This window comes from Eurytemora carolleeae, unplaced genomic scaffold (assembly GCF_000591075.1).
Source record: "Eurytemora carolleeae unplaced genomic scaffold, Eaff_2.0 scaffold276, whole genome shotgun sequence".
In the NCBI taxonomy this organism is placed as follows: Eukaryota; Metazoa; Arthropoda; class Copepoda; order Calanoida; family Temoridae; genus Eurytemora; species Eurytemora carolleeae.
Window position 1 is genome coordinate 1 of NW_019396167.1, and position 23,566 is coordinate 23,566.

Below are 23,566 nucleotides of genomic sequence, written 5' to 3' on the forward strand. Positions count from 1 at the left end.
CCTGACATAAAGTTGGACATGATGTTTACCTGATAGCTTGAGTTTGCCTGACATAAAGGCAGTAGCGGGTTTCAACTCTCGGTTAAACATCTGAAAAATTGTAAACTCTCAAATATACGCTGATTTGTTATTTAACAGATAGGATAGTTATCAAATATGTATGTGTAGTCAAACAAGTCTTCATTTCTCACTCATTAACTTGCAAAATCAAAATTAGGAGAAAGGAAGTTGCTAAATATAGTTCAGACTGGACAAAACACAGATTAGGTCCAAGCGCTGCGACTAGAACTCATTATAGGGATATTGCTAGGAGTAAAGCGCCAAGTAGTAAAAGAATATAAAAAGATTAGAAAAGGAGGAATAATGGGTTAAAAATGTTTAACATTCCTACCTTGAGAAAATTTTCTTTATTGACGACCACTGTGACGTCAGGTTTGTTAGTTGGAGGTCCCTGACCTATCTCTCCACTCCCGCTTGTCAGATCTACATGCCATTTACCCTCCCCCTCAACATCAAACACATACACTGCATTCACCTATATTTTAGTACAATAAACTCACAGAACAGTTTTATTATTTTTACAATGTTGATGAAAACGGTGTTTTTTTCAATCATAAAAAACTAAGGATTTTGAAATTTGTTAAATTTTGTAAAAGCATTTTTAAACATATAAAAATTACAAATGAAAAAATATTGAACTAATTTTTAGAAATTAAATGAAAAACAATCGTTTTACTTCATAGAAAGTAAGGGATATCAAGAACATCTAGTATTCATAAAACCAGGGCAAGAACATACTGTTTGATTACAAGAATATATATATATATAAATATTGTTAAATTAGCTAGTTTAGCTAATTATTACATCCGAACTTAACAACATACGTATTTTTAAAGAAACTTATAGAGCAAACCACAACTTAGTTAAATTAAGTATATTCTTATGCGGAAGTTTAACAAAAATACTTTTATCTTATAAAAATTAACTATTTCTTATTATTACCTTGGTCTTAACATATTTTAATTGAAATCTGAAAAAAAAGATTTATTATTAGAAAGATGTCAGATGAGCAGAATCCAGGGAATAAAAAAACTATAAAATGCATGAAAATATTATGTATTGGAAGAAAGCCAGGTAGCTGATAACTGATGCAGACCTAGGTTTGGTTTGGTTCAAGGCAGAAACATCTCCGAGCCTAGTAACAGAATTATAGGGCTGGGATAAGGAAAACTAGGAAAACAAACAAAGCCAAATTTCTTAGACAACCTATCGTTATTGGTTATGCTCTGCCAAAGCAGTGTAGATAAATGGATATGACATTTTGGTAGCACAACTAAGAAATTGGACTTAACTCTCTAGTAACTCTAGTCTTTGATTTATATAAAGTTTATATACCATTGCCCGCATTGGTACAACCAGAGAACCAGTCAAACTATGGTTGTACAATGCCCCTATAGTAAGACACCTGAGAAGGTGTTAGGTACTTTCTCAAGTGACTTAATTTCCCAAGAGGCAACATCCCAAAATGTACAATTTCCCAAGCGGCAACTTCCCTTCCCTAAGGTTAGGTTAGGCCCTAAAAGGCGCCGCAGACTACAATGGGGGTCCAAGAGCTGCGGCTAGGATGAGCTAGGTGACCGAGCGCCGCGGCTAGAACAGGCTGAGGGCCGAGCGCCGCGGCTAGGACAGACTTGGGAAAATACCCTTGGGAAATATCCTTTGGGAAAGTACCTAACATCTGAGAAACTGGGTTAAAAGAGAATTTGGCGCATTTTCAGTCAACTTGGAACCTTAAAGGAATTCCCACAATCCAATACCCAGGCGAGATACCCGACATTATGTTCATGAAACCAGGAATATCAAGAACATTTATATATATTATATATATATCATTGACCGGTTTTAATTGATTCTAATGAAAAACAATGTACACAGAGCTTAAAAGATCAAATAAACAGTAAAAAATAATTCTTAAAACTATAATTAAAGGAATCAATAGCTATTAGAATTTAGATCCTTACCTTTTTTACAATAGCTGGATTTGATACTTGTTTAATCCTATCGAAAACCGCTGGAATATCCGTAAAACTCGGTAAATTGCTAAGTTTTCTTAATGATTCTAAAAATAAATAATAAAAACATCGAATCTTTAACTTTTGAATCATTGGGTTTTAAATACTTAAATAAATAGCTTTTTTTACTATCATTTTTATCTCACATTAATCCACACTACGAACTTGATTAAAATCAGAAGTCCAAACTTTTAATTGGGATAGTGATAGCTCACCGACTTAACTCGATATTTAAAGTGAAAACTTTTAAATTGAAGGATTCAAGTTTTTTTCCCAGAAGTTAAGGGAAATTCACATAGAAAATTAAAAAATTATTTAAAAAAAGGAGTAAGCTATGTCCGAAAACTTAAATTGAACCGTCATTCAGTAAGGAGAAACCACAAGTGTTAAGGAGGGGAGAGGGGGGGGGGAATATAAAAATGTCATATTTAACAATTCCAGATCAAAACCAAATCAGCCCCCCCCCCTTTCAAACTAAAAGTCAGCTGTGCTACCAATGACCCATTAATAGATATCTTAAAATACCTGAAAATAGAAAACCACTTTATGTTGACGTTTTAAAACATATTAAAGAAAAAACTTTACATAACTTATGATGAAAAGAATTTTCCCGTTTCGGAGAATAACAATTTTCCAAAAAATTGCAACATTTTTAAAATTTCTAAATAAGAAAGAAAAAACTACAACAGAGATGGAATTATACAAAAGAAAATAATTTAAAATTTTATTGAATGCCCACAATTGATGAATATGTACAGCTAGTAAAATTATTTGTCCAAACCTGAACAAATCCAATAATTTACAAATTTAATAAATTATATTAATTGATTAGGTAAAACTACATTTAGAGCTCAGAAAACCTTGAGACCGATATAATGGCAACTAGATTTAGGAGTAAACGTACAGTAGACTAGCAGGTTTTGAAGTGAGTCCCAAAAAACACAAGAAATATAAGATTCTATTTGGTTTAAGACAATGTGCACAAAATTTTGTAAAACAAAAACATTATTTTTACAATTAATTCGAGGACTGCTGAAAATCACTATTGATTGAAAAATAAAAAATTATAACATTTTGCTGGAAAAATTTCCGTAACGTCCAAAAAAGTGTATTGGAGAAAACTGTATAAAGCACGTTACATTGCTGTGTCCGACATAATAGTTTGAGCGACATTAAATTGTGAAAATAAATGGCAAGCATGGTGGAAAGGGGAGTACTCAGAAATTTGTCTAGGGGGAGGGGGGCTTAAAGTTTTCCAAGGTGCGCTCAGCACCCGTTGAAACCATAAATTTTACTGATCCAAGGGGGGGGGGGGCGGGGGCTGTGCCTCCATAGCCATTCGCCCCGGCGTAAGCCTATGATGGTGAATGCTGCAAATAAACATACATTTTGATTTAACTACTACTGAATGTTACGAGATTTCATTATTCGTTCTTTTTTGTCTGTTCTGGAGAAGTTTTCCCATAGGCCGAGCTCTTGCTGATCTTGGTGATGTTGACTAACCGGTCCATTGCAAGCCAAGCAAACACAAAGAAAACAAGAACAGCAATTCTGTAATTAGACAAGATTATGATAGACCAGAACAGCAATTCTGTAAATAGACAAGATTATGATAGACAAGAACAGCAATTCTGTAAATAGACAAGATTATGATGAAATAAGAACAGCAATCCTGTAAATAGACAAGAATATAATAAAACAAGAACAGCAATTCTGTAAATAGACAAGGTTATGATAAAACAAGAACAACAATTCTGTAAATAGACAAGATTAAGATAAAACAAGAACAGCAATTCTGTAAATAGACAAGATTATGATAAAACAAGAACAGCAATTCTGTAAATAGACAAGATTATGATTAACAAAATAGCAATTCTGCAAAAAGACAAGAATATGATCAAACAAAAACAGATGTTCAGTAAATAGACAATAACAGCAATTCTGTAAATAGAGAAAAATACAAACAGATGTTCAGTAAATAGACAAGAACAGCAATTCTGTAAATAGAAAAGATTTTGGAAGCTTAAAGATCTGTAAATAGAAAATATTACAATAAAAACAAGAGTACAAGTACAGCTTTTCTTTTAACAGACAAGATTATGTTAAAACAAAGTGAAAATAGAACCGCTATTCTGTAAATAGACAAGATTAGGATAAAACAAGATTTTCTGTAAAAAAGACGCACTTTTAATCACAATTTATATAGATTAGAAAAAATATTGATGTTGCTGAATATGTTAATAAAAATACCTAGTGTAAATTGATCCTGTCCAGACCAATGCTAGAATTCCACAGTTCACAATCAGGTTTAATCCAATGCAGATTAATAAACTGCAAATTCGTCTCTAAAAATTAATTATCATAATTTTTTTATCAAAGAAGCATTAATTAATTTACTCTCCATCTTTCAAAATACTATTACTAAAAAGTAAATATTTAAAGGGACCGTTAAGGAAAAATGAAAGGGGGCTGAAACCTAAACACGTCAAGAGTTGATCGCGACCAATATGAGTTCTATCTGATGTCCCTAGTCTCGAGAAATTGATAAAAAACTGTGTCAACGTTATACCAAAACTCTTTTATATATAAGATGTGATATATAAATAAAAGTTTTAAACGGGGGCATCAGATAGAACTCATATAGGTCGCCATTAACTCCTTAAGTTTTTGGATTTCAGCCTATACCCACTCATATTTTTCCTAATAGTCCCTTTAATAGGACAGGATTGGTTCGAACAATACATCCTGATCTACACTGATATTGTCAGAAGCTGACGGCTTATCATGACTCACAGCTGGCTTTTCAAAAATCCAATTAACTCGATATTTTGTGTGAAATATTAGATATTTAATCTAACCTTTTGTTGTACTGCTTTATATTTAGGCATTCCACTTAGTTCTGAGAAGCACCCAGTTTTAGAGTAACTATCTTTTAAAGCATCCTTCTCCTAAAGAAAGTATATTAAAGCTGTTATGAAATCTCCGGGTCAAAACCTCCAAGGGGCAATGTATCGACCAAATACTGCCAAATAAAAACTTTTTGCTCTAAAAATCAAAATCTGAACTTCTGAAAAAAAGAAGATTTTAATAAATTTTCCTTGTTTCTGATTCTGGTTGGATTATCAAGTTTCAGAAAAAAACTTGGTTCTGGAGTAACCCTGACTTAGTCATACCTGGAAAAGTTTCATTAACCAGGCACTGCTCCCCTCCTCATCCTTTGGTATATCCTTGAGATCAAACTTCCTGATGTACATGTTGGCAACGGTTTCCTTCCCTCGGATAGCAGAGGTTAGGGTGGGAGGAGCCGAGTTCTCCGAACCTGCAACCAGGGTTACGTCGTAGACCGTTGATATACGTGTAGGATCCAACTGTGACACTACAAACTCAATCAGTCTTAATCTTTAAACCAACGATAAAAAGATTTATTTACAATATTTTAAGATTATTCTTTTCAAGAAGTATACTTTTATTTTTCCATGAAAATATTTTTTTCTCCCTGGATTCAACATGTGATAAGACTGTTTGCCTGTAAAAGAGAATCCTTTAGTTCTTGGTATAAGATGGTGTTGAAGCTCTGGGAGTCCCCTTGCCGCCGCAAACTTCTGGCTGGCGGCGAACTTCTCCTGACTGAACCTAGTTCCCTCAGGAAATAGAAGGATCCAGACTGGAGATGGATAATCTAGCAGCTGGTTGATCTTGTACGCTAGGTTATCCTTGTCCTTTAAATATACATTCAAACTCAATATCTTGAAGAGGCTACCATTTAAATTTGCCCGATCAATGATAAAGGCAATATCCTTCTTTTCTCTCGGAAAATTGATATTTTTCTTTTGTAGTTTATTTATAAAAGTGACATGCGGATTAATGCTAGCGAGAAAAGAAAAAGTCGGAATTCAACACGTTTTAAGACAGACAATACCTCACTATTACTCAGAGACGATTAAATGGGACTGTTCTTAAACTTGACATCTTACTCTAAAAGTGGAGGGTCACTTAAGATTACTACTCAAGTCCCTTTTAAGATTACTACTCAAGTCCCTTTTATACAATCAATTATAATCACTGATCAGAACAATAATAAATATATAAAGTTTCAACATATGTAATCATGAACTGAAAATATTAAGGGTGTTTGGACACTATTAAAGGTAACCCACTCAACTTAGAATTTTCGAACCAAATGATTCATGTTAGCCAATACAAAGTTGAGGCAAATAGATCAAGGGGTTAGAACTCATGAACCCCTTGACCGGGAAATCGGGAGAACCACTGAAATGCTCTTAGAGTGGGTCAACTTTTAAAGATAAAAATAGATAAAATCGTAATTTAGGACCAAGCGCGGGAAAACGGCGGGAATAATTATGAGAACCCTGGGCAACACTGGGCACTCCAGCTAGTACTTCATATATTAAGATATTTACCTTCTCCCAGTTTCTCTCAAGGAAAGCTACATCAGAGAAGCCCCAGGCCCAACCAATAATAGGAACATACTTCAGCATCTTCTTCACGTACACTCTACAAATATACGATCTTATGAGAAATTTAGTGCAAATCTTCAGCATCTTCTTCACGTACACTCTACAAATATACGATCTTATCATGAGAAATTTAGTGCAAATCTTCAGCATCTTCTTCACGTACACTCTACAAATATACGATCTTATCATGAGAAATTTAGTGCAAATCTTTAGCATCTTCTTCACGTACACTCTACAAATATACGATCTTATTATGAGAAATTTAGTGCAAATCGCGCCACCCATGTCGTATCTAACTCTAATGACTATACTTTAAAATGTTTATATTTTCTTTCCATACACATGGCACAAATACTGCAAGAAATCCGGTGCACATTGAGCCACTTATGTCTTTTTAACCAATCTCACCCCCAAAACTTCACGAAGCAGGCGCAGTACAAATACGATTTGGGCCTTATCAAACCCGCTTGTCGTATTTAGAGGCAAAAATAGTCGTCAGTTGTGTATAAATCAACATCATTGATATGCAGTATAATTGCTTAGTTTTTCGGTTCAGGTATTAGATTGTGTCCGTTAAAAAGAGATTTGTTTGCTTGTGTCTCGATAGACGCATTCTATCAAACTCAAACGTATTAAAGGCGTCTACAGGATTTTGTCCAGGAGGGTTTAACCTTTTTCAAAGTTTAAGGGAGAGGGGGGGGGGTCAGCATCCATAGCCCCCCCCCCCTCCCCCTCTGATGGTAGTTTGGTCCTACCTTGCATTACCCAGAAGCCTAGCACTGTCCCCCACCATCCAACCATACAACCAGTCCAGCTCATAATGATGATTCATCAGGATTATTGCATGCTCCTCACCCATTCCCTTCAATACGTCTACACCAATATTATTTTTTAACTGGGAAAATTCGGAGAAAAACAAAATGAGGGTAACAAGGAAAATTTGGAGAAAACTAAAAAATCGAAGAATAAGGAGAACATTTGGAGAAAAAACTGAAAAATCGCAGAAAATGCGAAAATGAAAGGGGGATCAGAGGTTATTAAGAAAATTCTAAGAAAAGCTGCAAAAATATTTGAGAAAAATTTGAAAATGACAAAAAACCGTTCTACTACTATGTACTAATAAAGGTAAAGATACAAACACATGCAATGACAATTTAAATATTTATTTAATTAATATTTTATTTATCAATAAAGTAATACAAAATGTGTATATTTAGAGAAAAAGGGCAACTTCAGAGGTCAACTAAATTATTTTCAGCAGAAAAAAAATATGGTTTCCAGAAAAAAAAATAAAAATCTTACGGTGCAGATCTGAAAATATAAAGAATTTCATTTATTTTACAAAATAGGTTCCAAAATAAGATTTAAAGCAATATCATAACAGGAAAACCCATACCAAAAAAACGAAAAAGGTGGAAGTTTCACATAAACAAAACAAGCAAAAACATGGCTGAGATAAGTTTATTCCCCCCCCCCAAAAAAAAAGTATTATCACAATTAAAAAATTTAGGTTAAAGGGTGTTTGAACAGTTAAAATAAAACATCATTAAAAGTACGCTGACCACCATATGAAAGTAAAACTGATGTAAAACTAATTAAACTAACAAATCTATGGTCTACGAAAAAATTTAACAGAAAAAAAATTATAATGAAGATAGCAATCAGAAGAAGGAAAACATATAAAAAATACAGAATAACAAGGTACAAAATATCACTTTTATTTCATGTTGGATAATTGGGTGTTCTACGTCAAGACGGGATAAAAACAATACTCCCCTTTGTTAGCGGCACTCCCCCATTACGCTGGAGCTGAGTATATATTAAGTTTAGCAGAACTCCACCAGTCCGCTAGTTATTGGATTACCTGGAGATGAGTATATATTAAGTTTAGCGGCACTCCACCAGTCCGCTAGTTAGTGGTTTACCTGGAGCTGATTATATATTAAGTTTAGCAGCGCGCGCTTCACCAGTCCACTAGTTAGTGGTTTACCTGGAGCTGAGTATATATTAAGTTTAGCAGCGCGCGCTTCACCAGTCCACTAGTTAGTGGTTTACGATAGAGATGAGTATATATTAAGTTTAGCAGCACTCCACCAGTCCGCTAGTTAGTAGTTAACCTGGAGCTGAGTATATATTAAGTTTAACAGCACTCCACCAGTCCGCTAGTTAGTGGTTTACCTGGGGCTGAGTATATATTAAGTTTAGCAGCGCGCGCTTCACCAGTTCACTAGTTAGTAGTTAACCTGGAGCTGAGTATATATTAAGTTTAGCGGCACTCCACCAGTCCGCTAGTTAGTGGATTACTTGGAGCTGAGTATATATTAAGTTTAGCGGCACTCCATCAGTCCGCTAGTTAGTGGTTTACCTGGAGCTGAATATATATTAAGTTTAGCGGCGGCACTCCACCAGTCCGCTAGTTAGTGGATTACTTGGAGCTGAGTATATATTAAGTTTAGCGGCACTCCACCAGTCCGCTAGTTAGTGGTTTACCTGGAGCTGAATATATATTAAGTTTAGCGGCACTCCACCAGTCCGCTAGTTAGTGGTTTACCTGGAGCTGAATATATATTCAGTTTAGCGGCACTCCACCAGTCCGCTAAGAAAAGTAGCTGAGCATATATTGTGTAGATGAGATAGTAATTCAGTGTCCTAAGTGTAAACATCATCACCACTCTAAACCAATCATATTGACGGGGGAAAATTAGTGACCAGTATTTTTGGTTTAAAAATGTAAATTTTAATGGAAAAGCTGGCTTTTCATTATGAAAATTTAAAATACGCCTCTAATAGTTTTTTTTGTGTTCAACAAATTGTGATAATCACTTTTGTTGAATCATGTAAAAACTGGTTTAAAATGTTAACATTTCCCTGAAGAGCTTCCGGTTAACTCTAGAGAGCAGAATGTAGAGAATCAACTGCAGAAGGTTGACCGTCAACCCGGACACTAAAATCAAATAAATATTATATTTAAAGGGAGAGGTGTGTTAAAAATAATACTAGGAAATTACCAAAACGAGAGTTTAAAGTTAAATATGTTTTGTCTGATTTGATTGTTATAAAGATGGTCTATTGAAGTGAAAAATAGATATGGAAAAATTTCTATAATTTCATAGAAACGATACATATTTTATAATTATAAGATATATTTACACTGAAGGCAGTATTGATGAAAGCTTTTTTAATGAAACTTTAAGTTTGCATAGGGGGCCGACCCCCTTCCTACGCCCCTGGTTATTGGTAATATATTACTTAACATTCACAATAAATTTACAAACTCTTACTTCCCTTTTTGGTAACATATTACTTAATGTCTTACCGTACTTTTTGGTAACATATTACTTAATGTCTTACCGTACTTTTTGGTAACATATTTCTTAATGTTCAATATAATGGGTTGCAAATTCTTAATTTAATTTTTAGTAACATATTGTTACTGTTCATTATAATAAATTTTACAATTTCTATATTTATTTTTAGGTAACATATTGCTTAATTTTTATTATTATACCTTATTTTTGGGTAACATATTTCTTAATGTTCATTATATTGGGTTGTGAATTCTTAATTTATTTGTGGTAACCTATTGCTTATTGTTCATTACCATAATTTAAAAAATTCTTAATTTATTTCATGGTGACATATTGCTTAATGTTTAATATTATAATTTACAAATTCTTAATTCATTTTTAATTTCCACAATTATTTTTATTAAAATTTCATCTCGTCCCTAATTTTTATTTTTTATGTTATCTCTAATTCATTAAAAATTCACGAGAGCTTTATAATTTACTTTACAACTATTCCTATTTTAATAATATTTATAGTTTATGGTTTCATTTATGATTCATTTATTTTTCTTTTTAGCTATTAATTCTATTAAAATTCCTTCTTGCCTTTTTACTTTGAAACCAGCATTAACTTCATTTTCATTAAGGATCTAATAAGCTTAATTTGTGTTAAAATTCCATCTCATCCAAAGTTTTAATTTTTGGCATTCCAAATTTATTTTTTCATTGATAATTCTTCTATTTTATGCTTTTATGAATATATTTTTTCATTTATTTTTATTTTCTAATATCAGCATTATCTTTATTTTCATTTAAAATATTACAAGCTTTAGGGTAATCAAAATTAGGTAGTTTCCATCATCATTAGAATCAATTACTAATAATCAATGTTCAGGATGGAACGGGGTATGGTGTTCAGTTAGATCATAGCAAATGAACAGAAAATGTTCGATCTGAATCTAAAATCTAAAATATTATTAGTACAAATGAACAAAAAAATGTTCAATCGAACTAATATATAAAATTTCACCAATTGCCCAGAAAATATTATTAGTACAAATGAACAAAAAAATGTTCAATCGAACTAAAATATAAAATTTCACCAATTGCCCAGAAAATATTATTAGTACAAATGAAAAAAAATGTTCAATCGAACTAAAATCTATAATTTCCCAATTGCCCATAAATTATAATTATAGTAATCAACAATATTGTAGTGCAAACAAACAAACAAAATTTTTTTGTTTGAAATGTTCATTTGCACTAACGTACAATTGGACTAATAGTTAGAGAAAAAAATTAGTCCGTTTGAATAAATTTTTTGTTAAAGATGTTCATTTGCACTTACGTTAAATTTTACTAATAATTGCAGAAAACAATTTAGTGCGTTTCAACAAATCTTTAATTAGTCTAAAATATTCCTGGCGCGAGAATAAAATAGTCCTGGCGGGAGAATAAAAATTTAGTCCAATTGAACACAGTAAAGCTCGAATTTGTCCATTTGCACTAATGTTTGATCGTACTATAAACCGGTTACTGATCAGCTGACTTTAGTGCAAAAATGTAAGTGAGTTCATTCGGGCATTAGTGCAAACGATATAGAATAAATTTTAGACATTCCCTACGTTTGGTAATCAGATAGAAAAAAAAATAATACCAATTTGTTTTTAATAAATAGTATAATACATTTATAGAAAATAATCTATTACCTAGAAAAGTGATGCAGAAAAAAAGATGCAACAACGCAAACTCTTTTATATTTCCCATTCTAACAATAATGCTGTGGATTCAAGCTATTTCACTATCAAGATATTTTCTATTTACCTTTATAATTTCAAGTGACCCTTTATTTACAACAGTACTAAATACATACAAGAGTTGTTAAAATAAAAACCACATTCCGCATTGCAAAACAAATGAAGACATCTTCATCTGGTCAATAATGTGGAAGATATCGTCACTTTTTCAGTTAGACTAGTGATTAATTATGAAAATTTCCTCCATTGTTTTAGCACCATAAATCAGAAAGTCATTTTATTTGAGAAATCAATATTAAAAATAATCAATTTTCGAAGAGAAAAATGTGAATATATTATTCCTTCTTTTTTAGACAAAGCTTGCGAATTATGCATGCCACTTAAGAAATCTAGGGTCATTAAAAAGAATGTCTACTATTTGATTTTATCACAATAAATCGTTATTTATTTATGTCTACATTCTCTTTCATAATCCTGTGAATGTTCATAAAACATTCTTGTTTTTTTTATAAGGCCGGATCCTTAGCATTCCTGGATGTAGTACACAAAGAAATAAAACTGCAGTAGTACACTGTTTAAACTCTGAATCAGCTTAGCATATTTCTGAAAAATGTAATGTTCTACAGCAAACTAAACTATTCAGTATTCATATTTCCAACTGGTGATTAATATCAGCTAATTAGCGGCAAATGGAAACTTTAAAAGCTAACCATAATATCATTTATATGTGGCTTAAATTCATTTCTATCAATTGCTAATAATTTCTATTTAAATTTATCTTTTTCAATTTGTCCTTAATTTCCTTTTTCTTATTTGCACCAAGGTAAGAAACCGAAAGAATTCCAAATTCAACATTTTTTTCATTACATTGAAACTACCCGTTCAAATACATTGTATTGTACTTAAAATCGTGTTCTTTGCATTAATTATAAAATGCTTAAGTTTCACGAAGACCCCTCTTCCTTAAATACTGAATTACTCAACACTCAAGTGATTTCTGATTAAGCAGATCGGATTGGGTCAACTGCATTGCTTGAGTTAAATGTATCTATGTAATGTATAATGTATATAATGTATGATATATGATATAGTCTATGAGAAAATTTATCCTAACGTGCATCAACCCTCAGCATTAAGAATGAAGACGGCTCTTTGTATTTCTTTCTTCTCTAATTCATCTGTATTGAGATGTATCCCTGTATCCATCTTAGGCGTGTGCTCAAACATGGCCGCGCGGTTCTGCCCGTCGTTCTTCTTCACCCAATGCCCGTAAATACGGAACGCGGCCCCATCAATAAGTCTGCGCACGGTCTTAATCCTGTACGGATCCAGCTGTGCAGTACGTAAGGATAGAGGCTGGGGAGTATTTTTGAACCGTTTTAATCTGATCAAAAACCTAAAGAACGAGCAATATTTTCGTTAATTAATAGTTTTATTAATTAGAAAAGAACTTAACTATTGCCACAACTCCTAATTCTTTGAAGCCTGATTTTACAAACTAAGGCAATTGGACCTGATGGATTTCGTAGTTCAAAATTTGTCTAGGACAGCAGATTGCGAAGATATAGGGATTAGAATATTCGAATGTTGGCTTCATTTTTCATTTGCTTTGTAAGTAAACCTTAAAATATTTCAAACTAAAAATATTGCTTAGTTCCCTGACACAAAGAATGACTCGTCGAAAATGAATTTTTGGTTTGAAAACCCGTTTAATCATCTCCTCAGAAGGAATGGAGTCTTTACGGTAGCGGAAGAATTCATGATTTAGACACTGATCAACTGTAGGACGCTGCCTACAGTCTACAACTAGTATCCGGGATATAAGATCTTTCGGAGCAAAGGTAACCTCGGTCCATTCTGTGCTTGAGAAAGAAAAGTTTGCTTCCATTATATTCCTAAATAGAAACTTTTAATATCCCCATTACAAAGCGTTAAGATATGGAGCTACGAATTTGGATAAAATCTTGGATCTAGGTTAGGTAGGAGTTTACTTGAGATACTTCAATTTTTAAATAATCTTAAATGATCAGAGGTTGGAATTAATTAATGGTGAAAAGTAGTTGAACTAAAAACGGATAGTTAAACCACTATTGGGACAGTTTGGCTGTTCCTTTCTATTAATAAAACCCGAATTCTGGAATTAGGACTGTAGAATCGAGTGAAAAAATATATTACATTGAAAAAAAAATGTGCGTGAAATGATTTAATCAAGGATATTATAAAAGTGCCTAATCATGATGAGCTGCTTTCTGTTCCAGAAAGGCGGGAACCCGACCAGGAGTGTGTACAAGATAACTCCACAAGCCCAGATATCAACCTCAAGACCGTATCCTTCACTCTCATCCCTCTCTACCATACCAGATCTATCAAATGAACCAGATCTATGAAATGAGCCAGATCTATGAGATGAACCAGATCTATGAAATGAACCATATCTATGAGATGAACCAGATCTATGAAATGAACCAGTGATTATCTAAATCATGATTTATGATTCTCAGATGGATGTATAGATGACAAATCCACAGACAAGTCTTTTTAGTAGATAGATGAAAATTCTGTTTTTGATTAAAATTTGTTTTCACCATGTATGAGCCTGCAGCATACAAAATGAGATGTCTTGCTAGCAAACATGGTTTTGCTAATTTATTTATTTAACAATAAACCAATTTTGGAGAATACATACAAAATTAATATTTTAATTTGATTATATATAGTTTGATTATGTTTATAAATTTTTTGTTTAAAGACATTGAATTTTTACTTTTAGCGACAAAAAATATTAGAGTAAAAGATTTAAAATTAAAAAAATTAATAAAGTATTAATGATACCTAAATTTTATGTAATTTTGAATGAAAAGAAGAAAATTAGAAATCTCTTTCAAACTTTAATTGAACAAAAATGCTACAAATCAATATATGGAAAATGTATAATAAAAAACACAAATATTTACAAAATGGTTCTCACATTTTATCCTCTATTTTGTGATAAACTTAAATTTAGACTAGTAACAATTATCAATTCTGAGATCTGGATTTGACATGGAATCTGATATAAAGACGTTTTAAATGTAAGACTTCTCGTCTAGAAGAAAAATGAAATGAAATGAAATTGAAAATGAGAAATCTGGGCCAAATTTTTTTTGAATGAATTAGTTTGAAAAAAATAAAAAAATACCTGAGAAGCTCTGGTGCCAGGTATCCCGGAGTTCCACAAACCTCGTAGAGTCTCTCCGTCGGAGTCAGAACTTTAGCGAATCCAAAATCTGTGAGTTTCACGTTAAAATCCTTGTCTAGTAGAATATTCTCGGGTTTTATATCCCGGTGAACTATGTTTTTAGAATGACAATACTGTACTGCAAGAAATATCTAAAATTTTGTTCAATTTTGTTCTAGTAAGAGCAAACTTGGTACAATCGGTACTTGTATACTGCGTAGCTTCCGTACGCCTGTACATGAATATACAGTACAACTACAAGATATTCAAAATCATTTTGCTTTAAGATTAAGCTGGAATTTCATTGTTTAATGGGACATAAAAATTTAAGGTAAGGTTGATAAGATAATCTGTATGCATAAACTGCAGGTTTAATTTGAGTATTCTGCACATATTTTGCCGTTAAAACTTGGAGATAATCCAATTTGAAATCTAAGCTAATTGTTGTTGCTTATTAAAATGTTATTATTATATAAATCTTGACTAGTTCTAAGCCACACAAGGAAAAATTGACAGTAAAACAAAATCATATTGTCGCATAGAGTAAATTATTTATATATCAGGAAATAGTATATGTGGTTGACGATAAAAAGACAATTTTTTAAATTTTTTAACTTGTTAAATTCTGTAAAAAGTTTAAACAGAAAAGGACATTTAAACAAACTCAAATGATGAGCGTAAACTCATATAAAGGAAAATTGCAAGCGAGGCAATTTAAATTTCTCAATATTGAGATAAAGTGTGAAAGATGCATACATATATTACGTACATTTAAATAAGACTTTTTTCTGTATCAGTGAACAACAAAAAACAACAAAATAAACAGAAAATAATATTAGGATGTTTCACCAGAAATTAATTTGCGTAAGCTCACATTGAGGAGAAATCTAAGCAAGAGGCAATTTAAATTTATGAGATCAAAATGTCAAAGATGCACACATATATTGCGTACATTCAAATAAGACTTTTTCATGTATCAGTGAAAAATAAAAGGCAACAAAATAAACAGAAAATAATATAAGGATGTTTCACCAGAAATTAATTTGCGTAAGCTCACATTGAGGAGAAATGTAAGCAAGAGGTTAAATTTATGAGATCAAAATGTGAAAGATGCACGCATATATTACGTACATTTGTCATGTATCAGTGAAAAACAGGAAAAATTCTAAGGGCGTTTCACCAGAATGAATTGAGTAGCGTAGGCTGGTATGTAAGACATATAGGAAGACCTTTAGGGGAGGAATATTATATGAGATATGAGAGGATATGAGATGCAATTTTGGACTAGTATGGATCTGAAATTCTATTAAATACTTATGACTCAGTCTCTGTACAAATAATCTCATTTTCTTTGTTTAATAAGCTCATTTTTTCCATGTTTAGATAAAAACAATTTATGTGTTTAATATAGAATAAGCGTTCTTGTATTTGATTAAAATGTTAGTGACCAGATAAATTGAACAATCCTGTCTCATAATCCGTTTTGCACGCTTTTCCGACAGAGTAACCTGAACAAGGATTATTTTGTATTTATAATCATAATTTTTAGAGTAAAGAAACTGTTGTAATAAATTAAAGTGACTCTCCATTTACCTGGATTCAGAGCGAAACACAAATTATTTTCGCTTTTGGTTTTTCTCAAAAAGGAACAGAAACCAATGAAGGAAATAGTCAAAATTAAACACTTTAAACACTAGAAAACGACTGGATCTTCAAAATTATTGTTTAGATAAAAGTTTTCAAGGGTACCGTCGTGAATATGACATTCCCTGTATAAATGAATGGTCACTTGAAATTACATTAACATTTTCTTTATAAATTCAAATATATTCGATTAATAATTGTTGTAGTTTTTATTACCTGCGAAGTTAGATAATCAAATAGTTCTCCGTTAGGACAGAGTTCGAACACCAGGAATATATATGTCGGAGACTCGAACACGTCCATCAAGTCAATAATGTTCTCGTGCCCCTGGACCATCCGGAGGATGGCCACCTCTCGGAGGATCTGCTCCCGGATATTGTATCCGTCCTCGTCCACAAAGTCCACGGAAACATCGACAATTTTAACAGCGTAATTTTCACCATTTTCCTGGTTTCAAACGTATGTTTAAAACTAATTCAGAACAAAAATTTGCAAGAAATATAAAATCGTGAAAATAAAAAATCTAGATTTGAAGTTTTTTAAAAGTTTTGCATTATAGAAATAGAAGAGCAAGCAAGGTTCTTGACAATACACCTCCCCCATCCCTCTCCCAATCAAAAATCCTGTCACAACTTGCGGTCAAATGCTCAATTTACCCTGCAGTAACGCCAGAATTACGAACGATTATCTCTGTTGGATGACCATTGACCGGAACCCAACACCTTCCCCCCTTTTACTGACCATACAGTCCAGGCGCATTAGTGTCGACACCCCCCCCCCCAACATATTTGACGGCCATCGGGTAGACGGTGAATTGATTAACCGTCCAACCATCCCCTTAAAAAGGAGAACATTCATTACTCTAATCAGTAACAAGTTGATTCTTGAGTGGACACCATTTCAGGGTTAAACCTGGGAAACATAATGTTGTACAACGCTAACTTTTACAAGCCTGACTCCATGTACGTCACCTCTGAGGATTCCTTCTATTCACCCGTGTACACGAATGTAGAAGCTGTGCATGAAGGTGGATACTCAGTATCTGAACCCAGCCAAGGATACAGCGGCACTCAAGATGGATATATCTGTGCTCCTGAAGGATACCAAACCCGTCCTACAGAATACAGCACTCCGGTATTTTGCTCTCCTGTTTCAAACTTCAACCCTACACCGTACTATAACAACAGTCCTGGATTCTGTATTGTACCTATAACAGAGGAGCAAGGATTTAAAAACACTCCGAATCAATATCAGGAAGTTCAGCATACAGATTGTGGGAGTCCGAAAACCGTGCCTAGATTTATAAACCAAGAACAGTCTTCACTCCAGGAGCAATCCTTTTTCCGGTCCCAACACCTACAGGATACCTGGAGCCCCGTCAGTCCTGGATTTAGACACAACGGTATCACGCAAAGGTTCCGTTCAAGGTTTCAAGAAGAGATCAACAGGAGCTCTTCTCCAGAGTTGAAGAACACCACAGGATCCGTCCCTTCAGTATTCTGCACCGACCAGGAGCTGGCTAACCCTATAATGGCACTAGTCTGTGACGTTATAGTGCATAACCTTCTTAGTTAGAACCCATACAAATTGTACTTCAGTGTAAATATGTTGTAAATATCATTTCTAAATAAACTTTTCACGAGCATATTTTTATCTTTTAACTGTTTGAATAAGTGTAGATGGGTTGATCTGTTATCAGTAACTACATGTGAGAAATAACTTTGTATAAATTGATGAATGATGATAAAACGAAGAACTGATAAGAAATAACAGGTTTTATTTACATTATCATGATTTCAGCTTTAACTTTTGGAATTCAGTCTTTTTATTTAATTTTGCAAAAAATGTAAAGCAAGGAAACTAAAGTTTAAACAAATCTATCCTTGAGTATGCACCTCCGAACTGTTGAGCTTGCTCCTTTGCCAAGAATCTCTTTGGGTTCGTATTTCTGATAGAATACTCTAGCAGTCTCTTGAGCAGGCAGGAACTCGGAGTCTGCAACCATCTTCTCCAGCTAACTTGACAAACATATCAATTTAAAGGCACTGCGCTTATAAGCAGGTTTTCCGTATCACAACGGTACCCGTTAATACTTTATTTCATTAAAAATAGTTGAATAAACAAGTCACGTTTTCACAGAAACCACAATTTCATCAACTAAATATTGATTAATAATTTACTTAAACGAATGTTAAAGGGTACCGCTGTGAATCGGATAAATGGAGGGTTACTATTAAGTCTTCATGGTTCCATAAGCTTTAAACCGACCTCTTGGTGTATGGATTACCGATTAAAGTTGAAGATTGTCAATTTTAAATCCTAATAAACGGGGCTTTCGTTGGACCAAACCAAACCAAACCTTTCTGAACAAATTAAAGAAAGACTACTAAAGCAGTGCAATTTAGAATTAGTCTCTCCGCTACATTATTTATAAAAACATACTAAGCAAATATGTATACTTAGCTAGTACAAATTATAAATAACTATAGATAAGGGTATTTGTTAAGAAAATAAAAATGCATAAAACTGTACTTATTCTACAAAGCTCTTAACCCTATTCCGACTTACTGGTTTACCCAAAATAGATGGGGGAGGGGGGGGGGGGAGTCACAGTGATACCTCCCCTCTATTTCCATCTTGTGATACAAATCTATATCATATGATACATGTTTGGAACGACCTTGTACTGCACTTTAATCATCTGCAAAAAATTGAAAATTTAAACAAATCAATATTTATTGCAAAATCAAGTTCTTAAGCGAACAATGTGCGCAAACATTTTTGAAAAGCCCTTGACCTAGCAAATTAAAATATAAGTATGAAAGCTCTGCTTTTTGCCTTAAGTGAGGGGCATGTATTTCTTAAAAAAGTCAAAAATTGAACAGCCTGAGACCAATACTTTTTAAATTATCGCAAAAAAACGACAGGAGGTGTTTGGGTCACAGTTGTCACTGTGACCCCCCCCCCCTCCCCTCAGTCGGAATAGGGTTAAGTTTAAGTTTATCACAACTTTCAAATATTAAATCAGGCGTAGTCAAATTAAAAATTTAAAAACGTAAATGCAGCTGTTCTGAATGTTTACTATTCCCCAGTGCCCAGATAATGTACTTAACATCTATATATTTGACCTACTAAGTGTATCAATTGTAAATCAAGTGGTTTTTTTATGAGGAGATTTATCTTTATTTAAGGCCGGCTCAGAAGTTATTGATAACATTATCACAAAGTTCCGACATGAAATATTTACTAATTTATTTGAATAGTCTGCAGTAAAATTATAACAATGTTTATTGCTTACAGGGAGGTAAAAAGCAATTTTATATAATAATCTTCAGTTTTACCATATTTTTTTAATGAGGGGGGTGGTGATAAAGCTTTCACTTCAACAGTTCTTTGCTCCTTCTTATAAAATGTCAACCCGTTCTTTATCATTAAAAAAAACAGATTAAATTAAATTTTAGTCCCTAAAATTCATACAATAATAATTTCATTATAAATTTGTTTGATAAAGGGCGTTTCAATAAACATGGAAATGATATGACAACTTTTCAACTTATTAATATGTTGGCACAAATGCCTCGTAAATTATAATATTTACATAACTACCATGTTTATTTGAACACCCTGTATCTGAAATGATGTACCTTATTTATTTGTACACCACATGCCTAGTTAAACTGGAGCTCCACATACTAATCTTTCACCAGCTCACAACATTTTATCTATGGATATCACAGTATTGTCGGAAATTTTCATATTCTACATTTTTGATAAAATAAAATCATGAAAGCACACCCAAAGTTAACACATAGCAGAGGGGTCTTTGAGAAAGGAAAAGAGTTTATTTATTTTATGTTCTTTTTTGTAAATCATTTGCCCAGGATAAATTTAAAAAAAAAGATCATTTCATCTCAATAATAACTTTTCCCCTTTATATTAGACTCCCCCATTTATTACAATTTATGCTTAAGAATAATTATTTACATTTTTATGTTCATCTAAAATCTACATTGCTTTTAGAAATATTTTTTTTGTTTTGATTTGATAATGTTATAAATTAACCAGTCAAATGGCAACAATAACTAATTATTACAATACCAAATAAACCAAATCACAGAACTTTAGATAATGGAAATTATTTTTTTTATTATAACAATTTTTCTCCAAATAGTTCAGATTTTATTCAGTTTAAACAGGTTTGGGGTATTTAAAAAAATAAAATAGCTAGCAGGATAATATAGAAAATATTACGGATTATTATAAATTACATGATAATAAGGTACACAAACTTTTGATACTTAATAAATATGAAAGGATAAAAATGTAAATTTAAATAAATATGAATAATACGGCACTTGAAATCTGACAAAACACATCACAGATCTTCCTCATTGTGATTTAAGTTCCAGGTTCCTGGCGGTTCCAGATACTTAGTTGTTGTAAGTTCCAGGCTCCAGGATCCTATATTTCCGATTCCTCAAATGTTCAGTGGTTCTGGAACCAGGTTTTAGGTTTGAGTTTCTAGATTTCTAATGGTTCCAGATTCCTCAAACGTTTAAGGGTTCCAAGTGCCAGTTTCCTAATGGCTCATTGGATCCAGAATATCAGAAGATTCTAGGTTCCAGATCATCTACTTCCAGATCTTTATCACTCCATCATTTCCAGTTGTGATGAGAAGTTTCTGTGTTGTCTGAGCAATCACCATATCTGTAATCCAATCCTGATGCTGAACATCAACCTATAGATAGATAGATTGATACAAATACTTATATCGGAGTTTAGATCTTTAACCAATTAAGTCTTAACGGGACTGTAGAATGTATTGCTATGGGACCTTCATTTTAAAGCGTTTAAAGAAAAAACAGTCATATTTCTTTTAGTTTTTTTGTTTGTCAAAGCAAAGCAGTTTACACGCGCCTCAAACTAATTACTTTATCTTTGCAACCAGATAACGATTAATCTTCTACTATTTGAAGCAGTAGAACTTAGAGTTGGAAACATCAAAGGCCTACAACATCAGGTTGCAAAGATACTTGTATAACAAATTAGAGCACATGGGAGAGTAATCAGTGTAGTTGATATGGATCACCCTGTAAACTTGCCATTTTTGTAGGTCTGTGGATCTAACAAAGTCGGAACTAAAAATAATCATTGAGAGCAGTTAAACGAAATCATTGTCTAACTACACACCTGGAGTTTTCCGTCCTCGGGTTTTCTGTGAGATCGGCCAGTTTCCTGTAGCACCTCTGTACCCTCAACCAATCTCGTTCTAAATATATCAGTTCGTCACAACTTGAGGTTTTGTTTTCAGGAAACCAAGGAGAAACTAAACCAGTTAACAATCTCGTTGTTTTTTGTTTTTCCGTCATTTATGATGTTCATACAGGGTATTCCAATACACATGAAAATTAAGTGATGACTTTTAAACCGTTTTCGATTCACGTGACAATCATGTGTAAATCTTATTTATTATTATTATTAAAGGACAACCCATCATTCAATTAAATAGTGGTCGGCGCTCCTAGCCGCCGAAACGTATCCATGGGCTAACCGAACTGGTCACCCTAGGGAGAAGACTTACACTAAAGCATTATATATTCAAAAAGAATGTTGTGTGCTTGTTTTGTACCTTCAATAATAATATATCGATTTTTTCCCAATTAAATTTGATCTCATATAATCTAATATTTTTTCTGTAATCTTAGCAAAAACAACAGAACACATTTTGGAACGCCCAGGTCTAGTAACCGCAACTTCCATGTTTCTTGGGACACCTTTTGGCTCGAGGTCAATAAAGATAAAAATATTTCTTGTTCCTCTCAGTTATCGATTTAGTGGGTAATTGATATAGAATATTTTTTTTACACATTCCATAAATTTTCTTTTTAATTATTATTCTATTTCTGAACAATATTATATTTATCCTTATACTCGTTACTTCTTTATTTCAGTGGATGTCTCGTTAGAAATTTTGACTGACGTCAATACAGACAGAAAATATTTCTAAAATAAATCTGTACAAAATCATGAACAATAAATCACTTCATGGAACTAATCAGGATGCGGTACTGTCTGTATAAAATATATATTTTTGGTATTTATTTTTAATGATGTAAAATTTTTAAACATGTAAAATATCACGTAAAATATCGAATCTATTTTAATTAATTATTAATATTAATAATTTAATGATAACAATCTAGCGAGCCTTCATTAACACTCTTTGTCTATTCTTTTTCATATTCATGAATAATGACTAATGACTAATGACTAATGACTAATGACTAATGACTAATGACTAATGACTAATAAATGATGAATAATGAATATTATACCAAATTCTTATCGGATTAACTACGTAGCCAAATCAGTAATAATTCTTATTTTTGACACCCATTTTGTGTAATTATTATGATTATTCCACGAATTAGGTGACAATAATAATAAGAATTATTCACCGGAAACTTGATAGATAGATAGATAGACCAGCTTTTTAAGTCTAGAAACTAAAACTAACGTTAATTCATTCTCGCAATCATGAAACTAACAAATTGCTTATTTTTTTTAAATAGAATTTCTTTCAACCTGAACCCTTTAAAAATTCTCATTTCTTATTCTTTTATCAGGGGCGTAGAAATAGAAAGGGGGCCAAAACGTATTCATTTAATTTTTTTTTTGTAAATATATCGCACATATTTTAAGATTTTAAAATATGATTAATGATTAATGATTAATGATTAATGATTACTCATTATTGATTTAAGAATCAGGAATCATGATAATGACAATGAAAATACTGCTAATAATGAGGATAATGATGAGATAACAATGATGATAATGAAAATGATAATAATATGATAATCTTATGAGGAAAAAAATGTAATAATGGAAATTCTTAAACGAGATGAAATAATCTTGATGTATTCTTTAACGAAGGCCGCAGGCCTTCGTTAAAGAATACATCAAGATTATTTCATCGAGTTTAAGAATTCCATTATTACATTTTTATCCTCATAAGATTATTATTATATCATATTTGTGAGGTTCCATGGGCACATACCCAAGAAATTATACTAAAAAATAATTCTGGTGAAATCCGACTATTTCAAGG

General features: G+C 32.6%; 4 protein-coding genes across 6 annotated transcripts in view; all 4 read right to left on the reverse strand.

The window, feature by feature from the left end:
- Nucleotides 1–6: 6 nt before the first annotated feature.
- On the reverse strand, nt 7–2,577 carry LOC111697015 (hydroxysteroid dehydrogenase-like protein 2; the record flags this gene model as incomplete). The annotated part of the gene is made up of 4 exons (XM_023466871.1): nt 2,574–2,577; nt 2,022–2,119; nt 392–535; nt 7–90 (listed from the first exon to the last, which is right to left on the reverse strand). Coding segments are annotated over exons 1-4 (330 nt in total), but the record flags the coding sequence as incomplete, so codon positions are not given.
- Nucleotides 2,578–2,782: 205 nt separating this feature from the next.
- LOC111697011 (1-acyl-sn-glycerol-3-phosphate acyltransferase delta) lies at nt 2,783–12,205 on the reverse strand. 2 transcript variants are annotated; one of them, XM_023466864.1, is made up of 12 exons: nt 12,126–12,205; nt 11,547–11,605; nt 9,419–9,494; nt 9,102–9,199; nt 7,853–7,861; nt 7,306–7,423; nt 6,494–6,587; nt 5,599–5,791; nt 5,246–5,448; nt 4,931–5,020; nt 4,323–4,417; nt 2,783–3,623 (listed from the first exon to the last, which is right to left on the reverse strand). In XM_023466864.1, exons 2-12 carry the CDS (start codon nt 11,602–11,604, stop codon nt 3,497–3,499), a joined length of 1,161 nt encoding a protein of 386 aa, XP_023322632.1. In that variant the 5' UTR covers nt 11,605; nt 12,126–12,205; the 3' UTR covers nt 2,783–3,496. The 2 variants fall into 2 exon arrangements, with proteins under 2 accessions (XP_023322632.1, XP_023322633.1); XM_023466865.1 differs by lacking the exon at nt 7,853–7,861.
- Nucleotides 12,195–20,252, reverse strand: LOC111697010 (phosphorylase b kinase gamma catalytic chain, skeletal muscle/heart isoform). 2 transcript variants are annotated; one of them, XM_023466863.1, is made up of 8 exons: nt 20,100–20,252; nt 18,338–18,469; nt 16,672–16,902; nt 16,278–16,319; nt 14,773–14,963; nt 13,823–13,957; nt 13,253–13,489; nt 12,195–12,990 (listed from the first exon to the last, which is right to left on the reverse strand). In XM_023466863.1, the coding sequence occupies exons 2-8, from the start codon at nt 18,458–18,460 to the stop codon at nt 12,714–12,716; spliced, it is 1,236 nt and encodes a 411-aa protein (XP_023322631.1). In that variant the 5' UTR covers nt 18,461–18,469; nt 20,100–20,252; the 3' UTR covers nt 12,195–12,713. The 2 variants fall into 2 exon arrangements, with proteins under 2 accessions (XP_023322631.1, XP_023322630.1); XM_023466862.1 differs by having other exon boundaries at nt 18,338–18,473.
- A 369-nt stretch (nt 20,253–20,621) lies between these two features.
- Nucleotides 20,622–23,566, reverse strand: part of LOC111697007 (phosphoinositide 3-kinase regulatory subunit 4) — a gene marked incomplete in the record, with an annotated part of 16,451 nt that continues 13,506 nt past the window's right edge. The window contains 2 exon segments of the mRNA XM_023466859.1: nt 20,622–21,193; nt 21,646–21,724. Of these exon segments, the coding sequence (XP_023322627.1) occupies nt 21,086–21,193; nt 21,646–21,724 (187 nt within the window).

Coding starts and splice junctions, on each gene's coding strand:
- LOC111697010 (XM_023466863.1), bottom strand. CDS start 18,460: ATGGTTGCAGACTCCGAGTTCCTGCCTGCTCAAGAGACTGCTAGAGTA. Junction 16,320..16,671: donor TTGATTATCTAACTTCGCAG/GTAATAAAAACT, acceptor ATCCTTGTTCAG/GTTACTCTGTCGGAAAAGCG. Junction 14,964..16,277: donor CAAAACGGATTATGAGACAG/GATTGTTCAATT, acceptor ACAAAATTTTAG/ATATTTCTTGCAGTACAGTA.
- LOC111697011 (XM_023466864.1), bottom strand. CDS start 11,604: ATGGGAAATATAAAAGAGTTTGCGTTGTTGCATCTTTTTTTCTGCATC. Junction 6,588..7,305: donor AGGCTTCTGGGTAATGCAAG/GTAGGACCAAAC, acceptor GTATATTTGTAG/AGTGTACGTGAAGAAGATGC. Junction 5,021..5,245: donor GGTTAATGAAACTTTTCCAG/GTATGACTAAGT, acceptor TACTTTCTTTAG/GAGAAGGATGCTTTAAAAGA.